Genomic DNA, 25,504 nt, shown 5'->3' with positions numbered 1-25,504 from the left:
TGTGTGTTTACCTATCACACTGTACGGGAAGGGAGTTTCACCCTTGTATGGAACCAAATCATGAACCTTATCTTCTGTTTGTACATTATAAACGTGTTGTCATCACTCAGTCTCATACGTTATTCCAGTCAGCCTCCAGTCTTATACTACAACCTTTTTCGATCTCTGTTTGTTTGTCTTTTTGCATCTTTCCTGGCAAGTTTCTTGCCTAACTCCCCGTTATGTCCTCTGGTTGTCTTATTCCCCCAATAGAGCTCGGAGAACTGGTCACTGTTGGCGTGATCAGCCTGGCTTAGAAATCTATAGACGGTGAGATTATAAGTAACCTGTTACTACTACTGTTTCTTTCACGGTGGGCAAAATCAAGGCTCTGGCATTTCCCCTGTGCTTCAGGTCTCTCAATAACTTTGTTGCCTCCCTCCGAGCGAGCCTTCTCCATCCATACATCTTTGTCCTCAATTTTTTTTTTTTCGTAAGAGCAGCTGATGAATAAACTCCAGTGCTGACCTAATGTGGAATATACTCTAATGGTATTTTGATACTTGCCTACAGACGGTTTCTCTACGTCACGATTCATATGAGGTAGAACTCAACTCTCATGGAATATACAGCACACACAACCCCCACTCGGTTGACTATGTAAACCATCGGTTCGAAATAGCCATCAAAATCTTTTAAATATATATTCATATATATATATATATATATATATATATATATATATATATATATATATATATATATATATATATATATATATATATATTCTTTTCTTTCATACCATTCGCCATTTCCCGCATTAGCGAGGTAGCGTTAAGAACAGAGGACTGGGCCTTTGAGGGAATATCCTCACCTGGCCCCCTTCCCTGTTCCTTCTTTTGGAAAAAAAAAAAGGTGATAAGGTGTCTGTAGGACTGGAAATACCTTATATATTTCAAGGCTAAGTGATCGTGGCACTGTGATAGCTGTGGTGGAGCTGCTGTTGTCAGCTGAACGTGTAAGAGTTCATGTGTGTCTCTACGTGACTGTTGAGCTAATGGACGCACGCATCATGCCAAACACCTGACAATAAGTATCCCTCCCCGATCCCCCCCTCCCCATCCCTAACCCCTTTACACCAGTTTCTAACCAGCAGAAACTGGTGTGATGCAGGTGTGCGTGGCTCAGGCCGGGCCGGCCAGGTGTGGTCAGTGGAAGTAGAAGAGTACGAGAGATCAGCACATGAGGACAAGGAGAAGTCAACCAAGCCTTCAGAGACGGGAAGGAGGATATAGGGAAATCCAGGCCAGAGGAGAGACGAAAGAAAGGCAAGAGACAAGACAGACAGAGTGGCAGAGAGAAAGAGAGAAAGAAAGAGAGAGAGAGAGAGCTGAAGGAACTGGAACAAATACAAAAGAAACAAGATAAAGGAAGAGAGAAAGACCACTGCTTGAAGCTAACTTAAGGGAACGTAAGTACAGACCATGTGAGGGAAGTGTAGTGGTTCACGAGGGAACAGTAGGAGAGAGAGAGGAGATGCGCGTTACCACATATATAACACAGCCTCTGAACGACAAGATGTCTGGATTCGATGCGATGGCAGCCCTTGATATCTGACTGACGACCCACGCCATTACCGGAGGACTGAGTTGTGAGACGACATGTCATGAGAAATAGAGGTGATTTTTGGCGTTGTAAGAACTACAACTATCTTGGCGCGGTAAGAGTTGGTTCAGTAAAAGGTCGAAACTCTGATATTTGCTTGTAGCGGTTTCAGCCGTGCACCTGGCGCAGCTCATGTTCACCCTCTCGTGTCACCTCATTGGCTACCTGCACACCGACTGCCACACACTTAGGTTACGCTCTCCAACTTCATTAACCTCATCTAGTCAGTCGAGTAAAGAGCAGAGGGGTCTGCTGGCCCGGGATGGAACCATGTCAGCTGGCCCATGGTGAAGCCACGTCTGCTGGCCCGGGGTGGAGCCACGTCTGCTGGCCTGTAGTGGTGCCACGTCCACTGGCCCGGGGTGGAGCCACGTCTGCTGGCCCGGGGTGGAGCCACGTCTGCTGGCCTGTAGTGGTGCCACGTCCACTGGCCCGGGGTGGAGCCACGTTGCTGGCCTGTAGTGGAGCCACGTCTGCTGGCCCGTGGTGGAGCCAAGTCTGCTGGCCCGGGGTGGAGCCACGTCTGCTGGCCTGTAGTAGTGCCACGTCCACTGGCCCGGGGTGGAGCCACGTTTGCTGGCCTGTAGTGGAGCCACATCTGCTGGCCCGTGGTGGAGCCAAGTCTGCTGGCCCGGGGTGGAGCCACGTCTGCTGGCCTGTAGTGGTGCCACGTCCGCTAGCCCAGGGTGGAGCCACGTCTGCTGGCCCGGGGTTGAGGCATGTCTGCTAGCCCAGGGTTGAGGCATGTCTGCTGGCCCAGGGTTGAGGCATGTCTGCTAGCCAGGGTTGAGCCACGTCTGCTGGCCCGGGTTGAGCCATGTCTGCTGACTTGGGGTGCAGCCACGTCTGCTGGCATAGTGTTAGGCTTCGGCTGCTGGTATAGGTGTCGAGCCACACCCACTGAGACGGTATAGGGCCAACCCATTAGCAAGATGGTCGTACTGCTAATGATGTGGTAGTGGTGATGTTGGAGAAGGTAATGGTGGTGGTGGTGTTGGTATTGATGACGGTGGTGGTGGTGTTGGTGGTACAGAAAGGTGTTAAGACCAACTGCTTATCTAAACTGACACCTGTGCTGCTCTAATTGATTGACCTTCGTGGTGTAGTGGTTAGCGTTCCTGACCATAACGCATCCTGGTCGTGGTAGTCGATCCACAGACAACCCAACGCGTGATCCACCTCTAGGTGCTGGTCGATAAAATGGGTACGTGGCTCATGGTACTTATATATATATATATATATATATATATATATATATATATATATATATATATATATATATATATATATATATATAGCGTTAATGGGATGGCCGTACTAGAGCATCACCAACGTAACCATCACCAACACGACCGTCCGTCACCAACATGACCGTCACCAACACGACCGTCCGTCACCAACATGGCCGTCACCAATATGACCGTCGCCAACATGACCGTCACCAACACGACCGTCCGTCACCAACATGACCGTCACCAACACGACCGTCCGTCACCAACATGGCCATCACCAACACGACCGTCCGTCACCAACATGACCGTCGCCAATAGTGTAGAATCTAACTTCCTAATCTTTACACTCTAGAAACAGATATTCAGGTGCATCGTGTTGTATAGCTTGTGTTATCATGTAGATAGCTAGTTTCTTTCTGTGTATAGGTATTGTTATCTTGTGGTCACAGTGTTATGGATAGCTAGTGTTATCTTTTAGCTAAGTTGTTCTCATGTGGATAGCTTATGGTACCTTGTGGATTGCTTGTGTTATTGCCAGGATCTTATACTGCGGATAGCTTGTGCTATCATTTAGTTGGACTCTTATATTTTGGGTAGATTAGGTTATCTTGTTTTGGAGTCTTATCTAGTTCCCTTATCACCTGTTGCATCTGAGATAGGCCACTACACCAGTAACGTACCTAAAGGAAAGACAGTCAATTGCACGTCCGCAACCTGCCTTTTGGGACGTGGCTACGGTCTGCATATCCTTGACCTGTGCGTGGAGGAGACGTGTCTTCACGTCCGTGATGGGTTTGCGTGTGTAGGGAAGATTGTCTTGCCCCTGTCCACAAGCCCGCCATCTGATGCTAGCTATATGGTAAGGCCTAGACAATGCAGCTGACTGAAGGGAGCGATGTGGCTTCAGGATAGGGAGAGGGAGATGTGGCGGCATGGTGTGGACCAGGAGTTTGCTCTGAGTGTTTTGTGTGAAGAACGGGATTTATGTGGTGTTCATGGATCTGGAGAACACATAATACGGTTGAGAGAGTCTTTGTGAAAGGTGTTGCGACTGTATGGTGTAAACAGCTACAAACTGTTGTGGGAGCTGTAACGAGAGAGTAGAGCATGTCTGAGAACGAAAAGGAGAAAGGTAGAAAAGTGAATACTTCCCTTTGAAGGTGTCTGCATCAAGGGGTATGTAATGTCACTATGGTGGTTTCACCTGTTTATGAGCAGTGTAGCGAGGCAGGCAGATGTAAGTGTCTGAGGGTGAAGGGCTGCTCTATAGTTTTTTTTGGGGGGGATGTGGTAGGGAAATGGGTGGTGAGACGATTGCCGTTTCCAGACGCCACAGTTCTGGTGGCAAATTTCATTAAATGATACTACCAAAAGCGAGTGACAGACCTTGAGAAAGGAGAAAGTTGAAAAAGATTTAAATAAGAGGAAGGTATTGAGTTGTAATAGAGTTAACGGGGTGAATTGTGCGTTTAGGGAGTTGAAAATTCAGCTTAACTCCGCATCACTGTAATCTTTGGATACTACGTGATTAAGTACTTTTAATATTCATGGCGAGTTCTGAAGCGGGACTTAAGGTGTTCTAATTCACAATACTGAACACGGCGATAGTGGGAAGCGTTATGGAATCCGGGACAACTGGCGATCTAATTCTCCTAAAAGTAGATGAAACTCGTACAAAATCTATAAAAACTTATGGAAGCCTCGTCTAACTTCCCAAACAGCGGAGGTTTCTTTTGATGTACCAGACACTTTCGTGGATATACATCGCTCCTACTGCCTACAAATGTACATAGACAGCACACTAAGCGGCTGTGTGCATATGAATCGCGGGCCTGGACGCAGATGCAGATGAGCTCGAAGTGAAATTTCCAAGGAAACTGTGGCGCGAGGAGGAGCGTCAATAGCGTGAGGAATGACAGTATAAGGGAGACGTATAGTATTGAGCCAAGTCTAATGGAGAAAGCTGACCAGTTAGGTGAGAAGGCACGGGGACCTGAAGCCCTAATCGAGGCCATATCATTAATGCCATATATATATATACATATATATATATATATATATATATATATATATATATATATATATATATATGCGTGTGTAATGTTACTGTGTGTTACATTAGCAGAGCGTCCGTTGATCTCGGACTTCCGCACTTGCTTTCACATCCGTACTTTGCAACGCTGATGTCATTCGGATATTTTGACACTTCCATTTTAGAGAGTTTCCAGTTATCTCTCTACTTTAATCTCGAAATGGCCATACCTCGTACAGAGACAGTAACTAATGTTCAGCGTTCTGAAGAGCTCGAGTGAAGGGAATGTGGTCGAGGAACAGCACCGCCACAACACGGGAACGCTCGATGTTCCGATATGCCACACGCGGGACACCCCTCCCGTGCCTACGACTGCATCCGGTACGCTCCAGTGGGTGGTTCGTTCCTCGTGCCATTTACGTGCACACAAGCCTTGAGCTCGTGCCATTTATGCGTTGATAAAACATGTACGTGTTATTGTTTTCATATCTATCAGTTTTTTATCACTACCCTGAACTAATGTTTCAGAGTATGTGAGAACTTGAACCTTAAAGTGAGTGTTTTTCTGTGTATGTGTTGCAGAAACCGAGACGAAGTTTATTAGGAAACACTATAGTTATGATCTTGAGTTGTGTGGACAGTTGACTGTGTGTTGACAGGTGTTGTAGTAACCGACTCTCTCGCTGAAGTGGACGTGTGCTGAGGTATGTGTGGTCTTAGGACGGCCCGCCTCTGACGGCCGTGTATGAGGACCTGAACATCGGTGGGAAAACTAGCCAAGGAGGAGTTCTAAGTCAACTTTGTGCGGCTATGTTAACGAGTCGCCACACCCAGGGGAATATCGGCGAGCCACCTGCTCAATGACTGCGAAACGAGCCATGAAATCCGACGAGGTAGCATTGGATAAATTCATCGCCAATTCCTCGTATGTACGACTAACTTGTAAGTGAAGATGAACTTCAGTGACCAGTGTTCATCACAATGTATACAAGGGGAAGGGGGGAACTTAACAAGAGTTTTTGTCTTGGTGGCATAAGAAAGTGTTAATTCGTCTGCAGTAAATTCGCTAGAACCTGCCAGGGTTGTCGTCTCACCACACCTAGCGTATCCTTAGCAAGTGTGTTGATGGTTATATACGTAGTGGTGGTGCAGGTGTGATGTGTGATCTATGGTGAAAGGCTCTGACGGTGTGACGGACAAAAGTTAGCTTTTACCCCAAGTAGAATCTTCCAATACTTTTAAACTGAATAAGTTTCAAAGCTGGGAAGAGTCTACCAGGAGACGTAAGAGGCATTGAGCAAATGTGTCAAGATTGTCTTACGAGGGCGGAGGTGGTTGGCGGGAAGCGTGAGTTCAGTTCTTATCCCACATTCTGGCAACACTGCAGCGATCACTGTGGAGCTAACAAGGAAATGTAGAAAACATCACTGTTATTATCGAAGGCTTATCTGTAGATATGGCATATTGATCGAATAACTTGGCCGTGCATTGATCTCTGTCACCGTTCCTAATGAAATGGCCAAACTGAATCGATATAAAACCCAAATGTCAGCTTTGAAGATCCATATCGGCTTCACTAAACTGTGCAATACGACCATTACACCATTAAGATATATATATATATATATATATATATATATATATATATATATATATATATATATATATATATATATATATATATATATATATATATATATATATGAGTGGCAGTATATTTGTGCAATTGTTGCACAAATATACATCGTTAATGTAAACACTGCAACCATATCCTGCCTTAACCCACTCCAGCCTAGTAGGCGTGATTGTGACTACTGCGCCAGAGAAAATGAGCGAGTACTTCGCTACCTTCTGTATTTTCATATTTGTTCGTCGTTTCCCGCTTTACCTTGGTGGCATAAGGAACGGACGGGAAACAACACGCCTCATTCCCTCGCAATCCATTCTCTAGCTGTCAGGTGTAATGTATCGAAACCACAACTCCCTGCTCATAACCATGGCCCCCACAGACCTTTCTATGGTTTCCCCCCAGTTGTTTCATATTCCCTGGTTCACTCCAATGACAGCATGTCGCCCCCCTCCCCCTCCATCTATACTACATCGCTTCAGTTCATTCTGTCACCCTCCAATCCAATCCACACATCCTCTCCGTCAACCTTTCGCCATCCACCTCCCCTCAAAGTACCTATGACGAGAATTTCTCACCGGAGGGAGGGTGCGTAGTGCTTATCACAGGTGCTGTTTTTTTTTTTTTTCTTAACCACATAATCCTTATCGCCATGTACTGAACATAGCTGTTAGTCATGACTTCATCAGGCACTGTCTCCATGCAAATGTCATGTTTTATTTCTCAAAATCATCTTCACTCTTCTGTCCCTGCTTCAGTCGTCACACGCGCTATTTGCAAATTTTGTGAGGCAAGATTTGTAGGTCTCTCTTGCTGGCCTCTGGAATATTTCCTTCTCGCGCTTCTCAGGCGTTCCTCTATATTAATCTCATCGTCATTGTTGAAGCTGTGAGTCTTATATTAACTTTTATTTTCCTATGTATAACTTCCGATAGTGTGTCTTCCTCTTGCGACTCTGCACGGCTAAGCTACTGTTTCTTTTAATCTTTTTCCCGATCGTTTGTGTTCCACTCCCGGAGCCTCGCTAGTAAAGCTCGAGGAATGAGAGTGACTTTACCATGTATGACTGACTAGCTGGCATATTTTGGAGGACCATACCATTAGTTTTGCAGTGCATTTTCAATGTCAACATCAAATTGAAACTTTTCATATAAGTGACAACTTTTATGTTGTCACGACAGTTACGTCTCAGTAGTTAGGTGTCTTCAAGAATCTCTTCACTAAATTCATTTTCGTTTTGGAAATCCGTCCAGTGTTGGTTTTATTATCAACCATTTGAAGTATCGTTTTCCAAACGTATTCACCAAATTTCTTCCTTTTTCGTATATTCAAATCTTTTTGCATTTGTCTTTTATCTTCATTTGATTCGTTATCTCGTCCCATCAGCATAACAATTTTGGGATCGTCGGCAAAACCTATTAAGATTCTTTTCTCTCCTTGCCTACGGCAGTTTCAGTGTGTTATCTTGTCTCTGTGAGAGAGTGAGGTGAAGGCTGGGGTCGGGAGGGGAGGGATGAAAACCGCTTTCAAGCGGAAAGGGAGAGAGGTTCATGTTGATAGCGATGTGGCAAGGCTCCCCTGGGAAGCGGAGGGAGGAGGTGCAGGTGGGTGAGGTAGACGACGAGGGCCGAACACAACCACACCGACTCCGTAGTCTGTCATTTGTGGAGGTAAACCAGCGCCCCCGGACGACGTAGCGTGAAAGCATGGTGTCACACATTAGCTTCGCGTTTCAGGTCATTCTAAAAAGTTTTGCAACTGCGGTCGTGAAGAGACCTCGAGGCAGAGAGAACGCTGAGGACTCTCTTGGTAGATGACCTGCCTCGCGAGAGGTCACACTACGGCCTCGTCTCAGTATTCATACCACTCTGCTGGCAGTCGTGTTTGTTTAGATCGTGTTGACCAGTGTGCCAGATGAATTGTTCAACCCTGGATCAAGAATTATAGGCCAGACGACCCGTCATAGTAGCTGGGTGACTGAAAAGAAGATAGGAACCAGACCAAATGAAACCTTCACAGTATCTGAGGTAACTGTAAAAGACAGGCAAGATATTCTGTCTGCAAACGACAGTGGGAGTTTATGGTGATGAGCTATGTAGTGCTTTGCTCGATGTGTAGTGATGTGTTTTACCGTTTGTTACGGCTGTGTTGGTCTTGCACTGGTTAATCACTGGAAGAGAAACTCTGCTTTGTTTCGGAATTATTCTTTCTTCGTTCGTCTTGCTTCCACAAACGAAATTAACAAAAGGAGTCAGTGGTTGAGGGCGTGGTGGGCCGTGAGTGACCCTGCCTGCTGCCACTTGGACAGATATGAAATGCATATTTAATTTACGTAGAAATACATTGAAAACGGTAAATATCATGCCATGAATAAGTTATTGAAATGGTGTAAATACTAATAAGAATGTGAATGCATTGTATTAAGTATGAATATATGTGAGCACGTTATCTTTACAGTATAAATTGTCTCTAGGCCTGGTATGGAAGGCTGCCCGACCTCGTGGAGCACAGTAGTACAACCGTAGGACATGATATTGACCTTGTAGGGTCAGGTCAAACACCAGACCATCATGCTGAAGGATCGCACAATAAGATACTGCTGAAGGACATCTAGCCCTCCGCTACAGTCTGTCTGACTTGGGAGGACAATTTTCCTCTAACATCTTGACAAGTGACATAAAATTGTTCACTGGCAGCTAGAAATGTTCTTTGTTATGGCTTAAGGTACGTCAACTGTCTAAATTGTCGCCGTGAACCGTCGTGGCGAGGACAGCCCTCCTGTCCAACAACGCAGGAGGTGGCGACTGGACAGAAGGAAACGTCCATTCAGGAGGGAGTGGGAGGTAGTACCTCTTTACCAGGTTATCACTGTGCTAACCTCTCGCTCGACCACAAATAGGAAATGGAAGGGGTGACGAACCTCGCTGCATAAAGCAATATTACTAACAGGGGTTCGTAAACATCTTTAACTATATTTCATTTTTGTTTCATTGTTCTATTATGTGGTGGTTGGGTTGCGTTAATGTGCTGTACAGTTGTTTTCACAAGAGCATGTCCGAGTTGCCATCATGTTGTAATACAGTGCGAGTTTGTTGTACTGAGACGTGTGTGTTATAGCGTTTTCGTGCCGTTGTGTGTGGTATGGTGTGATGAGCTACCCAGCTGAGACTGCTGGACTGAATTGTCTAGGTGCGTTCCAGAGTACCGGGTGCTGAGGTGTGCTTTTTGGTTCGCTGGTGTTTAAAGCGGCGTCTTACGATGCTGGGAAAGAAATAAGAAAATTTCTTTTTAAGTTGTGTAGTTTTTGTTTATTATCGTTTGCCTATTCTGTGAATTTGCTTTAAAACTTCAGTATACTATGACATGCTGACTAAGACACCAGAATCGAACTATTTTGGCATCATTAAAAGTCTTGTAAATAAGCTTTGAAATGATTATGGTTGTAATTATCGTAATTATGGCAGTTTGCTTATTGGTCTGTTGTGGTGGTGGTGATGTACCATCCTGTGGTCTTATCATTACGTGCTTAGGTCTGTGGTCTTATCATTACGTGCTTAGGTCTGTTGTCTCCTACATTGTGGTGTTATGGCGCAAGGTGGGGGTTGGCACTGGACAGCTGTTCACACGGTTACCGCCACCCACGTTCCTGGGTGGACTGTGTGTTACGCTGTGACTTGCTTGCTGGCATTTTCTACATGTTTGGTGGTGTTGCTAGGTGACTCTCTGCTTGAGGACTTTGTTGTGGCCGCCAGCTCTGGTGATCTACGTCACGGTCAGGTACCTGTTGGTTGTATGTATCTTTGCTGAGTTTTGAATCGTGTTACGAGCCGCTCCTAATGTAGTAGTGAAGTGTTCCTTGATCTGTCGCCCTGATGACGTGGTATGAGTGGTCGCGTGTCGCTGGTATGGTGCGCGAGTGTGTATACGTTGGTAGCGAGCCACTTGGTGCGACCTGTTTGCCTTTCCGTTGCCTGGTGACGTTACGCGACTGCGTGAGAAGGGTATCGTTTCGGCAGGTGTCGCTTCTCCGGCCAGGTGCTACGTGTCGTTTGTACAGGTGTCAGTGATTGTCCTGGCGTTACGTGTCGTCTGGCTGGGGGTCATGTGTTGACGAGGCAGGAGTTACTTACCTTCCCAGATGTTACGGATGTTACGTTTTTTGGGTAAGGAAGTGTGGTGACTGGTGACAGAGTTTTTTTTTTTTTTTTTTAAAACAGTAAACATCAAGGCTGGATTTTAATTGAAATATAAAGGTTAATGAAAGGGACAAGAGACAAAATAAGAGTATTCACGAATTCTGGAGAAAGTGGAAATGCTGTCTTTTTTTTTTTTTCTTAAGTCCTTGGTCATAGTTGATGGAAATGACGTGAGAAGGTGTAGTTCCAAAGTACTGATGTTTAGGGAAAGAAAGTTATCAACACGGCCTACCTCTTGTGGTGTCACATGGTAATCATGTGACGCAGCAGCTTGCCGAATATTGCATAGTCTAGATAGTGGTATGGGCACACGAGCGGCCACCTCCGGTGGAGCATAAACCAAAGTAATACATATAGGAAGGATAGAGCCAACACTGTGGTGTCGGGTAAGTAGGTTCAGTTTTGAAGTTAGACTGGGAGAGTTTATAAGTGGGACCACTTTCGATCGAGGAGTGAGGATGCAGAGCTAGAATCTCCCTCAAATGTAAGAACAGCACTCCACACAAGGACACACCAGTCCTTTGTATAAACATTTGATTTTTTTTTTTTTTCTTTTTTAGAATAAAGGAAATCGCTGATGAAAAGGAGAAAGTGTAGGTGACAGAGAGAACCTTGAAGGACACCGCTGTTGACAGAGAAATAGGGGAGAGGCTGATCCGTCAATAACTATAGAGATAGATCGGCCAGAGAGGAAGCTAGATATGAGGGAGCAAAGTGAGGAAGGGAAGCCAAAAGAGGGGAGTTTTGCTTATTAAAGAGAAAATGGACGGACGAGGAAACACAGGTGCAAGAATGGAGGCACACTGTTTTAGTACACGGGGATAGCTGTCATAAGATCCACAAGTTTTAAATGTGTCTAAAGAGGGAAAATCTTTGCGGACAGTTCGAAAAGAGATTGAGGAAGGACATGAGATTAGTAAGAGGTACATAGGAGTTGAAAGAATATTAGTCATCAAAAGTAGTTAGAGAAACTAGAACCAAAGAAAGTTGCCTTGCATACGGGAGAGACAGACATAGTCAGAACGGAAAAGTGAACGAAAAGTAGAGCGACTGAAGTTGTTAGCGATGACCGTTGCCAAAAACCAGAGACCCATCAGTGGCTGACGAGAAAAAGGTTATTGCACTTTGAATATTAGAAACGCTTTTCCTTGGATGACCTACTTGCAGTGATAAAGGCTAAATGGGAGTCTGAACAAGTAATTTTTCTAAGCCCGTTATGCTTGATCGTTTGCTTGAATGTCTATAGAAACATGGACTGAAAGAAGAGGGCCTCTTAGAGTAGAGGGATTAAATGCTTTCATTCTCGCTTCAAAAGCCTCTGCTATGCGTTTCGCAGAGGCAAAAGCATCACCACCTGAGACGGTAATTTACACATGGAAAGTTTGAAAAGAATTGTAAGTCATCCCAGTCAGCTTTAAGGTACTAATATCTACATTTAGAAATGGCTGCTAGGAGGAGGTGACTTGAAAATAGCTTCATATGAGTTGGTCAGATGAATTATTTGGGGGCTAGACTCCGTAGTTAGAGCACTATGAATCGGAGGTGGAAAAACTTGTCTAGAATACTAGGAGAGTGTTCACAGCGGTCAGAATAGGGTGGAATGGCAAAATTTTTCCTCTAGATCACTGAGAATGGCGAACGTGAGGGCTTCAATCCTCTACCATACATGTGGGAGGAGTTCGACCATTCCCTATAGTAATGTTGAATCCCTTGTATTGAGGATCTCCTCTTGCTGGTGGGAGGAAGTCCTGGACTCGTGGCAGGAGTTTTGCGTGGTCGAAGAATATAAACTTTGTAGAATTAGGAGAGCAGTAGGCAGAACAAAAGAAAACAGTGGTAGTTGGGGAATAGACCGTTGAACCATATAACATCAAAGTTTTGGGAATCTGGTTTTCGAGATGTGCGTGTCGGTGTTTTCATAGTTAGATTAGGTAGAAACACAACCTCTGACCCAGAGTCATGAGAGGAGATTATAGCTCTATATGAGAACGAGGTTAGTGAGAATTTTATACACTTGAGTATCCGAGAGGAGTAAGATATTAGAAAAGGTACCAGACAAATGGTCTTCAACAGGAGAGAGGTTTCACTAGAAAGACCACAAAGACTGGCATCGTGAATAGAAAGAGGAGTGTTTACGAGAGATAGTGGGAGTCAGCGTTGCCACCTTTGTCTAATTCCCTCCCTCTCGTTGGCAATAGGGTCAGGCAAGAACTTGGAAATTCTTAGCACCCCATGGTGGCGAGGACTAGGGGGGGGGGGGGCCATACGTTTATTAACTTTGATACATTTATATGCAATTTGGCAAACAAGAGATTGATCCGTCGTGGTGTCAGCTGGTGGCTCGGTTGGGGTGTGTGTGTGTGTGTGTGTGTGTGTGTGTGTGTGTGAAGGGAGGGGGGGGGTCAGCTGGTGAGTACGTTACCAGGGCAGTAGTGACATTTGAAACTCTCTCTCTAGCGCAGACCTGTGCAAGATACGGTGATGTCAAGCTGTGTGCTGACTCGTTAGAAAACATTGGCCTTGGCTTTATACGGCTACAGACAAGCAATGTCTGGTGAGGAATGATCCAAATCCAGTGGAGATTAACAAATGAACAGAGTTTATTGCATGGGAAATGCTAGGATGTCGAGAGAACCAGCTTACTTCTGTCCAAAGATATGCTTCGAGAGCGTATGTTGGCTGTGGACCGGCCTGGCTGTTTTGTTTTTGTGTGATGAGGAAGGGTATGGACAGGGGAAGGTACAGTCGTTTGAAGGGTGTGGACAGGGGAAGGTAGAGTCTAGGAACAGGCAACAATGTAGTGTATAGATGTGTGGTGCAGGATTCATTGGAGTGTGTCCATGGTTTGGTGGACAAGTAATTCTAGTGCCTAGTTTATATTCCCTCCAGTAGACTGTGTGCATGTGTGTGTGTGAGATTACTGTGTTTTAGTGAAGAGTCTTACACTAGTGTTGCCAGTCTCTTAGCCATGTGTTTATGTGCCGAGTCTTTTACGTATGTAAAGGCGCGCGCACTCACTCACACACACACACACACACACACCCTGGGCTATGCCAATGGGGTGTTCGAGTTGTTTGTTGCCAGACGACATTGTTTGATCAATAATCGCGGTCAGTTGATCATGGTTCTCTTCCAGTTAATGACTGTGTTCTCCCTAGTTATCATCCGAGTTAGCGACTGTGCTCTTCCTAGTTAGTCGTCCTACTTAATGACTGTGCTCTTCCCAGTTAGTCGTCCTACTTAATGACTGTGCTCTTCCCAGTTATTAACGTTCATCTTTGTTTTTATCTATTCATATTCTCGTGCCCCTTAGTTTCCTCTATCGCCATTTCCTTGTCTGATTATCCCGGATGTTCTTAGATTTCCTATTTTTTTTTCTTTCAACCACTTTTCTATTATTTTTTTTCTATTTCTCTAATGTTTTCGTCAGTTCCAATCCTCATCCTTCTGTAGGCGTGATGGTCAGGGATCCTCTGCCCACTGGGGAGCCCACAGCCCCAGTGTGGCTGGGGCAGGAAGGGGGGAGGGATCTTTCTCCCCTGGGCGTGAACACAACACGTACCCACCACGGGAGTTGAGGGATCAGTCATTCTCGTGTTTGCTCCCTATACAGTGTTTGGCCCGAGTTTATACCGATGGTTTATCTCTGTTGATAGCGTGCCTTGTCTTGCCATTACCTTATCAGTGTGGTAGATACAGCGTCTGACCTGAAGTCTGCTCATGTAGCCTTTCTCTTCTTCCTGTGTGTACGTACCCATCACGTAGCGGAGGTGAGGCGCTGGTGTGGGCGTACACGACTGTGGGACAAAGTCTCCATGCTCTTCACGTAGCCATGTGCTTGCAGTTATTAGTTTTCGTAATCTAAGAAACTGATTATCAATAGCCAGAGTTGATCTATATTAATCCTGGTGCATGACACCGACGTGAGTCCCTCACATGGCTGAACAACCGCATCTTACAACTCCGTACAACGTCGTGACATTTGCTAGATTACCCCCAACATAAGTCTCGCGTCACCCATTTTGTATGAGATGATGAGCAACTCCAGCTTGTGCGTGACGATGCTATGCGATGATCCACGTGAATCGTTCATGTGGCAAGTCTCTGGTTCGTGACCAGTTGGCAAGTGTTCACATGTCACACCTGTGGATCAACCCGTCGCTTGACTACTACGCGAATTGTCGTTTGCGATGTTCGTTCTGCGGGTCTGCTTAAGCAGGGGACATTTCTGTCCAGCCTAGGTCTAGTCAGGCCTCGCCAAGCTGGGAAAACATAAGTCTGGCATTACTGACGAACTCGAGACATCATATAACTCGGGAGTATGTGGAACAAGGTGAGGTGTGTGTGGTACGCGCATTGAGAATGAGGTGTGACCCTCCTCATCACGTCTATGGCTACAGCAGGTGCCGAAATAATAGTTGCTCTTACCTTGCTGTGTTTCGCCACCGCCTCTCCTTTACCAAAGGGAGAATTTGTAGTCGATCTCTTTTCCTTCACTTCTCCCCCCTCCCATTTTACCTCCTTCCTTCATCCCCTCTCCCCTTTTTCTCACCTCCTCCCCACACTCTTTTGGCGTTAAGATAGATTGGCGATGCGTGTTTTGTTTCAACCTACTGAGAGAGGTGAGATGAACCGGTAGGGGATAGCCACGTAGGTTTGGTGAAGCAAATGTAACTATTTTGGCCGACAGGCAGGACAGTACGAAAAGAACTTCTTCGCCATGACTGAGGGTGTATGAAGCATCCCTGTGTGATGAAGTGTAGATGTAGACCCATGTCTCACGTGAAGTCCTAGGTGAGGTGTACTCTAGGACTAAATGTATACCAGTGTGTACGATCGGCCCTGTTTGTGTGCAGCTGTGGTCGCCCCATCACACCAGCGATGGTGGAATGACTTGCTATGTTCATGGGTCAGGCAGGTAAATGAGAATGTAATATACAGTGAGGGTGAGGACGTTATCAATCATCCTGATAACTTATCTCCTTCACAGGACTATGACTTTCCCTGCGCTACAGCAACGAGTTGTCGCAACAATTATCTGAAAAATATATTTCCGCATGTTAGATCTTCGGGTCGTCTAGCTCCTCGTTCCGTTGATTTTGAATCTTTAGTCTCAAAACCTTTACACAGAATAACCCAGCTGAGAGGTGGAGGGAAAGTTGTCCATCGTAAAACACACAACCATCGTTAGACGATCTGTCAATACAACTGGTACGTATGATACGCGGAGACACTACTGCTGTGACGGTACGTATGATAAACGGGGACACTATTGCTGTGACGGTACGTCCGATCCACTGGGACATTACTGTTGTGACAGTCCGTATGATACACGGACACTACTACTGCTGTCACGGCACGTCTGATACACTGGGACATTACTGTTGTGACGGTACGTATGATACACAGGGACACTACTACTGCTGTGACAGCACGTATGATACACTGGGACATTACTATTGTGACGGTATGTATGATACACTTAGGTTGTTCCATTTATTAATTCACGTCTCTTTTTTTCCTCTAAGATCTGCTTCACGTCAAATTCTCTGACCTCAATTACCATGTATAGCAAAGATTGTGCGAATCAAAACTACCTCAATACTGCAGCCTATTTCTCCTTATAATCATCCCTCATGTTGTGCCCTTAAATTAGATTTTAAGATAGAGCTTTGTCCCTTTCGTTGGTTTTGTTGATGTCCCGTGTTACCCTGTGGCACTCTGATAGAAAATACTCTCCAAAACATACTATGGATGTTATGCTTCGAAACGCGAGTTTTATTCCGAAATGCTGACATTTTCCATCCATTACATTCTATGATTCATTTTTCATAATTGCTATTCTATCAAATTTAGAAAGTAAGAGTAAGAGAAATGAAAGTTCTTAGAGGGTTTCGACAGGCAGAGATTATATCTACAGAAGGTACCCATAAAATACCATTTTCTGTAAAGATATCCATTTTCTGTATTTTTCGATGTATAACTATACTGTTGGTAGATGTGTCAAACCTTGATAACATATCCTTGTCATATGAAAGGTCAGAGATGTTCCTATAGAATTGGCATATCTTAAGTCTTTATCCTTACAGATCTTCCATGATGTGGCACTTTGGACGGCAACTGTTAGCGGTGTTTGTACTGGTGCTGGCGTTCCTGTTGCTGTCCCTGATCCTTACTTCGGATAGGAGCCCTGGTCAGTTGAGAGTAGTTTTGAGTGAAAGGGGCATTTTTAGAACGTCAATAGTGTCATAAAAACGAAAAACTATATTCTACTGAAATTAGGGGGAAGAGACAGAATCCCAAATGGTACCTTGACAGACTCTATCTGTAGCCTTCCCCACACTCGCTGTTTTAATTGTAGCCTTCCCCACACACTGTATTGATTGTAGCCTTTACCACACTCGCTATATTAATTGTAGCCTTCCCATATTCGCTGTCGTCAATGTATCCCCCTCCCTCTACTGTAATGAATATAGACGAACATTCTCTGTTGTGAATCTAGCTTCCTCCACTCGCTGCAGTGAATGTAGCCTGCCCCCTCCCACTGTAGTGAATGTAGCCTGCCCCCCCCCTCCCACTGTAGTGAATGTAGCTTGCCCCCCTCCCACTGTAGTGAATGTAGCTTGCCCCCCTTCCACTGTAGTGAATGTAGCCTGCCCCCTCCCACTGTAGTGAATGTAGCCTGCCCCCTCCCACAGTCGTGAATGTAGCCTGCCCCACTCGCTCTAGCAGTGTGCCCACTCACTGCTCGGAATATAGCCTCCCCCTCCAGTAATGTATCCCCCTACCTCTGTAGGTGTTGGTGTGGCACGGGGAGGAAACGCCTGTGTTATCTTATGATGTAGGCACACATTGGAGAGTGGATTGAGGGAGAAACCAAAGGAAGATGACATCTTCCTCTTTAACCCTGATCCTCCCTCCCCCTGAATCTGAATATCACCTTAGACTCTGACCTCCACTTGCCAGATTCTGCCCTCTCCTCTCTTAACTTGACAGTCCTGCCACTTCCCCAGCCCTGTCTCTTACTCTCGCTGACTCTACTCTTCCCTCATCAACCCTTATTCTCCTCTTCCCCAGGTCTCCCATCAATCTCCATCACTAAAGAGCAGCTTCGACTTTTACAAGCGTTTGCCATGGGTGAGGCTCAAGAGAATTACACCCGCCACGAGCAAGGTAAATTATTAACAGCTGGCCCATGTGTTATGCGTGTCGAGTATGTTGAGCTTGTATAAATGCACAGTGAACCTACAATTAGCTGCCTAGCATTATTTTCAAAATACATGTTCATGTACATAGTGTGTGTATACAAAGTCAAAACTTTCTGCATATGTAAACTGTCTTTCTACCAGTTTCTCGTTCTGTATATGTATACAGTGTCTCTCTATCAGGTCTTCACATTCAGAATAGACTGATATGTTGTATACTTTTCATTTATAGTCCATTTTGCAACGTCCATTGATGTTTCTTGCTAATTATTCACTTCTTTAGCTTTCTGGAAGAATTTCTTGCATTATAGTTCATTAACTTGTACGTTACTGACAGCTACAAATCGTCAAAATTTTTCATTAGGACTTCTATACCGTGTGATGCATTACTACCCACTCGCTCAAGTTATACATCGAGGGTTTCATTATTGGAGACAGTGGTAGTGAAGGTTTCAACAATGAGGTCATTAAAAAAAAAAAAAAGATATGTGGGACAAGATCATTTCCTATTTAGCATCCGATGGCACTACTTGCACTAACGTATGAAGGATTGTATGTCAGAGTCAGAGGACGACCCTGTTTGACACGGTTGCCCTTACAGATGACCCGCAGCTCCTGACTGCCAAGCGTAGCGAGGAGCTCCTGGCCCATGTGAGGGACGCCTGCAAAACTCTAGATATCAATCTACCGGTGGACTCTTTCATGATGGCCCACATGCACTTCGACGACGAGAGGAAGGCTATCTACTGCTTCGTCCCCAAGGTACTGACTGACGTGTCTCCCTGGGGTGGTATAGAGTGCTCTGGGTCAGGGGTGTTATAACAGGTCAAACGTGAGGAATGAGTGAGGGTCTGGCAACTTGTTTCTTGAGGGATCTGGTTGTTCTTATCGTCACATTAGATCACGTATAAACCTTGACAGGTGATCCAGAGGATCGTATGGTCTGACTGACAACAGGGATACGAACCCCTGGAAATTCTTGTATGTATCCATATAGGATGCATAGTCCTGCCACTCAGAAATTACTAAACCCCCCTTTTTTTTCTTTAACTCTTGTACCTCTTTTGTTTGCAGACGCGTAGACAGAGGATGCGTAATGTAGTATAAAGTAATGGAAAAATCGAAATACAAATAGATTACTTGTAAAGGAGAAATGAAGTTGCAGAAGAGCACAGTTGCAGGCGAAAGATCATGGGTAGCGAACTTTAAGATTTCTGAGAATGAGGTTTTGGATAGAACAGAGAAGGGTCGATTGTCTGTATCTGGGATGCCAGAAAACGTTTGACTGTGTACCACACAGGGGCTGGTAAAGAAACTGGATCACCAGACCCGATGAAGGGGGCAAAATACTACCTTATGCAAGTTATATCTGAGAGGGGAAGGAAAGGGTGGGGAAGGATGCACGTCATATGAGCCTCCTCGAAATAGGGTTGATGTTGCCAGCGGCGTGCTGCAGGGTACAGTTCTGGGACCAATGCTTCTCTTAAATCAATGTTGAATGACTTGTCGGAAGCATTGACCTCCTATTTCAACAAGTGGATAATGTAGGACTCTTGATGGAGGTAAAGATCTTCGAAGATTGCATTCACATATCAGGGAACCTTGAAAATCTCCAAAAGTCTGTGTGATGAATGATTAATGGAATTCAACCCGAATGAATTTAAATATGGATGGGACACAGTGTAGGAAATATGCTGCACAAATCTAGATGTGAGGGGGACCTAGGAGTAGATGTCGTCCCTAACCTGTCGCCAGAATATATCTTGAGAAGAATGGTAAGAGACAAATCCCAATGGCAAATATCAGACAATTCAAATATATGATGAAATATTCAGCAAGGTGTTCTCATCCAACACCAGACCAAAACAAAAATACTCCTTTCAGTTTGGTCACCGCACTTAAAGAAAGCGTAAGATGAACTAGTAGAAAGGTTCCAGAGGAAGGTACTTAAGATAGCAAATGGGACAGGCCTTGAATTTGTCTGTGAGTGACCTGATGGCAACTATGCATGTCTATATATCGTTGGATGACGTCAGTAGCAATCAGAACTTTGAAAAATGCAAGATAGAGCAACCAGAGGACAATAATGTAAAATTCTGTGTATTGGTATCGAAGGTCAAAGTGATAGGAACCTCCCCCATGCAGTACAATAGTTATCTATCGTAATAATCAGTACACAACACGCACACTTGTACACTCCCTCACAGGGGTTCACTCGTAGACTCGCTAAGGTATTTTCACAGCCTGTGTGTCTTTGCAGGTAGCATGTACCAGCTGGAAGAGAGTCTGGATGAAGATGACAGGCATCGTGCCCCCTGATAAGAACATCTCCACTATAAGCAGGTAGGAAATGACTGTCCACTGTAGACAGGTAGGAGCTGACAGTCCAGTATGGGCATATAGGAGCTCAAAGGCCAAAATGCACAAGCAGGAGTTGTGTTAAATTGCATCCTTCATCACTTGCACCAGGTGTATGTAACGTATTACTGGAACGTGTCCACCTCCATATATATATATATATATATATATATATATATATAATTTCATTTGTTCGACATTACGTATCCTACTCGTGATCAATCGACTTTTTCTCAGGTCTGTATTTATCAAATTGTCTCCCTTATCTTTACCATGTTTTCCACATTATCTAATTTCATAATTTTGATGTCTCTTGGCACTGCATCAACAGTATGCATTTGTTTATATTACTGTAAAAGTATTACATCATTTTCCCGTATGCACTGCATAACTTTACTTGCCTCCCTCCTCGTCTGTAGATATGCATACAGTCTTTAATACAGGCGTGTAACACTGCCCGAGTGTCTACACTCGTACGATACACCTCTCTATCCCCACCTCCCTCTACGTATGAAACTCCTATAACTTTACAGCTTCCTCCCCACAACACTACCCCAACCTGTTGTATTCTTCCCCTCTCCCTCCCTCCTAACAATTGTCCCCAGAATTACTGTACTACAGTGACATTGTATGTACAGCCCACAGTAAACACAAGGATGTACTCTTTGCACAAGCCTCTCTCCCAGACACCAGCAATATCTAATGTGATGCCACAGGTATGTAGTAAATTCTCCTCCCCTCTGTATCAGTTGGAAGTACTAACTCTTTATTTATACCGCAGGTACACGGTACACACTAGAGTACCCCTGCTATCCACAAATAAGGAGAGGGACGTGAAATTCAATACATACAGAAAATTCATGTTTGTCCGTCATCCGTTTGACCGGGTCCTGTCTGCCTTCAAGGACAAGATCGAGAGCGAGGACAAGGCCAGCGCCTACAACTTCCACAAGCAGATCGGCGAGAAGATAGAAATGAAATATAGGTGAGACGTGGCAGTGAGCACGGTGGCGAAACGAACTGACGTGACAATAGGGGGGGGAGGGTGAGAAAGGCGGCAAGTTAAGAGGGAGAGAGATTACATAAACGTGAGGTTCAGATAGCCAGGGAGACGGACAAGGTAGCAGCAAGTGGCAGTTGATAGATAACCCACCAGGCATGTAACAGGTAAGACAACTTGGAAATAGTTTATAAGAAAGTTGAGATATTTGACAAAAAGAAAATTATCCTTTCACGTATGTGATGTTGGTGTAAAAACAAAGTAATTTGGATGACCTGTGACTGAAGCAAACGAAGCAGGATGGTCCTACTCATGGCCTTGGATAAGTGACCCATTGCCCCAGGGAGGCCTTGGCTACCTCACACTCCCTATAATTGCTTAACGTATTCCAATATCTCTCTCTCCTCTTTACCATGTTGATAACCAACCTCACTGTAAGAGCTGATGGATCATGAGATTATTCCATTAGATCTTACGGCTGTTTTCCAATATCATTAATATAAACACTCTTGGATAATCGCCCAGATCAGACCTATAGGAAATAATTTTAGTATAACTATGCCACATATAAAATTTGGGAGATTAGTTGGCTCGTTAATCTTCATGTGTAAAGTCAGTGCAACTTGTATAACTAATACTTCTAACTAGCACTACTAGTACTGCAAGTATGACAGTTAACACTAATGAAATTTACGATAATTTTGTCGGTCAATTAGGTACCTCCTCGCCTTCCTCCCACATTTAACTTTCATTTGCTTGGTTATCAAATCCGAGCCCTCAGCTGTCCAGGTAGTAAACAGAGCCAATTAACTCTTATTCTTGCCACCAGGGGGACGAAGGCTGGCCATGGCAAGAACGTCACTTTCTCGGAATTCATCAGATTCATCTCTGAGCCGGGCCCCGGCTCCTTTGAGCAACGGAACGAACACTGGCTCTCTGTGCACCACCTCTGCAACCCATGCACCGTCCAGTACGACTTCATCGGAAAGTACGAGAATTTAAAAGAGGACGCGAACTACGTGCTGGACTGGCTCGGGGCGAGGGACGTCATTGACGCGTTCCCAGTATCGGACCGACCTTTCAACGCTCGACGATACGACCCAAAATATTTCGATCAGCTTAGCTACAAAGATAAAATCATGTTTTTCACAAAGTATCTAGCAGATTTTGTGGCCTTCGACTATGATTTTGTATGAGCAGCAACGTCTGAGTGGTGGTATCTTAAGTAGCAGATATATGGAGGGGCTATGTTCGCTGGAAGACTGATATAAAACTGCTTCCTCCTCACGTCTAAAACTCAAAAGAAAAAAAAAAAGGAACTTTGGACATTAGTTGAGATTATTTCGACGATCGTGTCTTTTTCGTCCCATTTGGTTTCACTTAGCAGGGGTTTCGGTGGTGATTCTCTTTAAGGAATGCCACAGTGACGCTTTGGACACATTGGTTGTCCCTCGAGGCACACTGTACCTGACCACCATCGGCAGCCGTTCTCTGCAGCAGACTCTCGGTTCCATCCTCATGGTAGATGAGAGCTGAGGAAGTGTGCCAGTGATGTAACGAGCAGTGATTGCCTGACCTCCTCGCTTAAGCACGAGCTGCTCCGTCCGGCCACCTTTCGACTAGGCAGCTTTATCTGGGGTGCTGCTTGGGGCCGTCCCTGCTCTGGCCTCCCGTCACTGACCTGCACACAAAGTAACAGAGAATTAGTCTTGTTACTCTGATGACATGGCTTTCCCTATGTCCCATGGGTCGAACTAAGAACATGTGAACAGAGTAACTAAGCTAGACTTTTGAGGTCATTTGTCTCTCATGGTTCTAGAGGAGTCGTTATGGAGGAAACGAGTCTTTCTTTTTTTTTTTTTTTGCGTTTTGAGAATTTCTTTTGTTCGTCGTTCCCCCCTCCGGCTCCTTCCCCCCACACCTAGCACTCCACTAGCTGTCATTCGTCTTTTTGCCCCACACCACAACTCACGTTACCCTTCATCTCCCCACTCAAGTCTCCTACTTGTGCTTCTCTCTCTCTCTCTCTCTCTCTCTCTCTCTCTCTCTCTCTCTCTCTCTCTCTCTCTCTCTCTCTCTCTCTCTCTCCCCACTCTCCGCTAGCACTTGCCCCAGAGCAGAGTTGCCAATCGATAAACCTTAAGTGGCAATAGGATCCATACTGTTTGAAAAATAATCCTCAAAACAGTTGCTGGGAGGTTTAAATAACTCTTGGTTAATTGACATGATCTTTTAGCAGTTTGGAGATTTTCTCGACAGTTTGATGTACGTGTTCCATTCACTGTTGTAATTCCTCTTCTCCTCGACAGCCATGAGTGTTGTTCTTGACTGGATAAGTATTTTTCTGGTCATCTGACGCAGACGAGTGTGTCCCGTGTGCCGGCCGGCTGGTCAAGGCGGCATCGGCCAACTCGACACAAGATTTCTTCGAACATCTGCCGAGTCGGTGGTCTTGTGTATATTGGGATGGTCTGGTATCGTTGCAGGTCGTCCCTAGTGGTCTTTACATCAGTCGGAGGTCTTGTATATACTGGGATGGTCTAGTGCCACCTGGAGGTCGTCCCAAGTGGTCTTTACATCAGTCCATGGTCTTGCATATACTGGGATGGTCTGGTGCCATCTGGAGGTCGTTCCAAGTTGTCTTTACATCAGTCGGTGGTCTTGCATATACTGGGATGGTCTGGTGCCATCTGGAGGTCGTCTCAAGTGGTCTTTACATCAGTAGGTAGTCTTGTATATACTGGGATGGTCTGGTGCCATCTGAAAGTTTTTACGTTCGTTTTTCTTTTGTATTTAATGACCAGCGATGGAAGTACAGTTTACCTTGAGAGGTCCACAAGAAAACATTAGACCTTGTAAGACCATTTCTTTGAAAGGGCGCATGACCTTCCCGCCCCACATGACCGCCATTTCACCTGCTCAGCGTAACTAGGTAACTTCCCAGACTCCTCGGCACTCTCGATCCTGGTAACTACCTTTGACGAAGCGATTGCTCCTTCGAGACGCACACGCTGGAAGCGACCTTCAGCATTCGGTGACCGGGGCTATACTGAAGGAAAAAATCGAATTAAGCTGCATTTACCTCAAGGAAGAGATTGGTCCAGACGTGTCCAGGACACGCCTGATTCTGGCGTGTCTAGGACATGCCTAAGAGCGTCGTGTAAAAAGTGTTATACTCCCGAGTGCTTGGAAAGTGACACTCTTAGATTTGAGTGCCCTGAGCAGCAAGGTGTGTACCGTGCCGTGGCTCCTGACAAACCTGAAGGTGCTCCCGACCCAGTACATACTTAAGCCACCTGAAATATCGAGCAAGTTAGGAAAATTCGATCGCTTGTATTAGGATAATTATACTCTGACTGTCCTTCAGCCTTGTCAACTTTCGATCGACTGTCACGTTGTTTGAAGGTTATAGAGAGCCAAGATTCCATAGCTCTGCTGTAACGAGGCGAACATTATCATTCTTCGCCTGTAAACTGTACCTGTAACACCTTTGTTATTATGGAAAATAAACACGGCCGCCTTGGTAAACTTAAGTCGCCATTAGATGTTACATTTCAGATTGTAGTCCCGCCATGTGTCCTATGATTTTCATTTAATTAGGGCCCGTGGATTGTGAGGACCCCGGGGGTTGAGGGCCCGTGGATTGTGAGGGCCCCTGGATTGTGAGGTCTGTAGATTACAATGAGCAACAGGCTATCAGGAGTCATTGTCCCTAATGATCTACTCGTGTGGCTCGTGTCGTATTCTGATCGACCTCCTCCCAAAGGTGTTGGTTACACGAGAATACACGTCAGGAGAGGGTTCAAATCGAACACGTTCCACCATCTAAGCTGTACGAATTTCCCCACTGAAGACGACAACCTGAAAGTTTCTGATGGTTTGATAATATCAATACGCCTGAGGCTGGAGGATGTAGAGGGAACCAAGGGAGCCCGTGCTGCCCACCACACAGTGTGCCTTAATATCACTGACAAATCTCTGGGGAACAGCACGTTTGGAAAACGTTTTATAATGAATTCAAATGAAAATATATTTTGGTGAATCGCCGGCGTGGTTTGTGTGTCGTGTATAATGGCTGTGTAAGTTGCGAATGTACCGATATTTTAGATAAATAAAATGTTACGAAACCGCAGTGGTGTGTCTCGCCTGACTCAACTCGGGGACCTCTGACTAATTATCTCTTCGAGTTACTTGTATTGCAATAGTTTAT

General features: G+C 45.1%; 1 protein-coding gene across 3 annotated transcripts; it reads left to right on the top strand.

Annotated features, from left to right (window-relative positions):
• The first annotated feature begins 1,299 nt into the window (after nucleotides 1-1,299).
• LOC139755559 (carbohydrate sulfotransferase 11-like) lies at nucleotides 1,300-25,422 on the top strand. 3 transcript variants are annotated; one of them, XM_071674015.1, is made up of 7 exons: nucleotides 1,300-1,450; nucleotides 16,821-16,924; nucleotides 17,809-17,904; nucleotides 18,538-18,698; nucleotides 20,197-20,279; nucleotides 21,076-21,279; nucleotides 22,124-25,422. In XM_071674015.1, the coding sequence occupies exons 2-7, from the start codon at nucleotides 16,828-16,830 to the stop codon at nucleotides 22,488-22,490; spliced, it is 1,008 nt and encodes a 335-aa protein (XP_071530116.1). In that variant the 5' UTR covers nucleotides 1,300-1,450; nucleotides 16,821-16,827; the 3' UTR covers nucleotides 22,491-25,422. The 3 variants fall into 3 exon arrangements, with proteins under 3 accessions (XP_071530116.1, XP_071530114.1, XP_071530113.1); XM_071674013.1 differs by lacking the exon at nucleotides 1,300-1,450 and adding an exon at nucleotides 3,565-3,735; XM_071674012.1 differs by lacking the exon at nucleotides 1,300-1,450 and adding an exon at nucleotides 8,322-8,562.
• The last annotated feature ends 82 nt before the right edge of the window (nucleotides 25,423-25,504 follow it).

This window comes from Panulirus ornatus, chromosome 19 (genome assembly GCF_036320965.1).
Source record: "Panulirus ornatus isolate Po-2019 chromosome 19, ASM3632096v1, whole genome shotgun sequence".
Taxonomy (NCBI): domain Eukaryota; kingdom Metazoa; phylum Arthropoda; class Malacostraca; order Decapoda; family Palinuridae; genus Panulirus; species Panulirus ornatus.
The sequence above is the reverse complement of the archived record's forward strand: the minus strand, read 5'-3'. Positions and strand labels throughout refer to the sequence as shown.

Excerpts from the sequence above, each read along its gene's own strand:
- LOC139755559 (XM_071674012.1), top strand. The coding sequence starts at position 8,540 with ATGAAACCTTCACAGTATCTGAG. Across the intron at positions 8,563-16,820 it reads AAACCTTCACAGTATCTGAG|ATCTTCCATGATGTGGCACT; the intron begins GTAACTGTAAAA and ends TTATCCTTACAG. Across the intron at positions 17,905-18,537 it reads TTACACCCGCCACGAGCAAG|ATGACCCGCAGCTCCTGACT; the intron begins GTAAATTATTAA and ends TTGCCCTTACAG.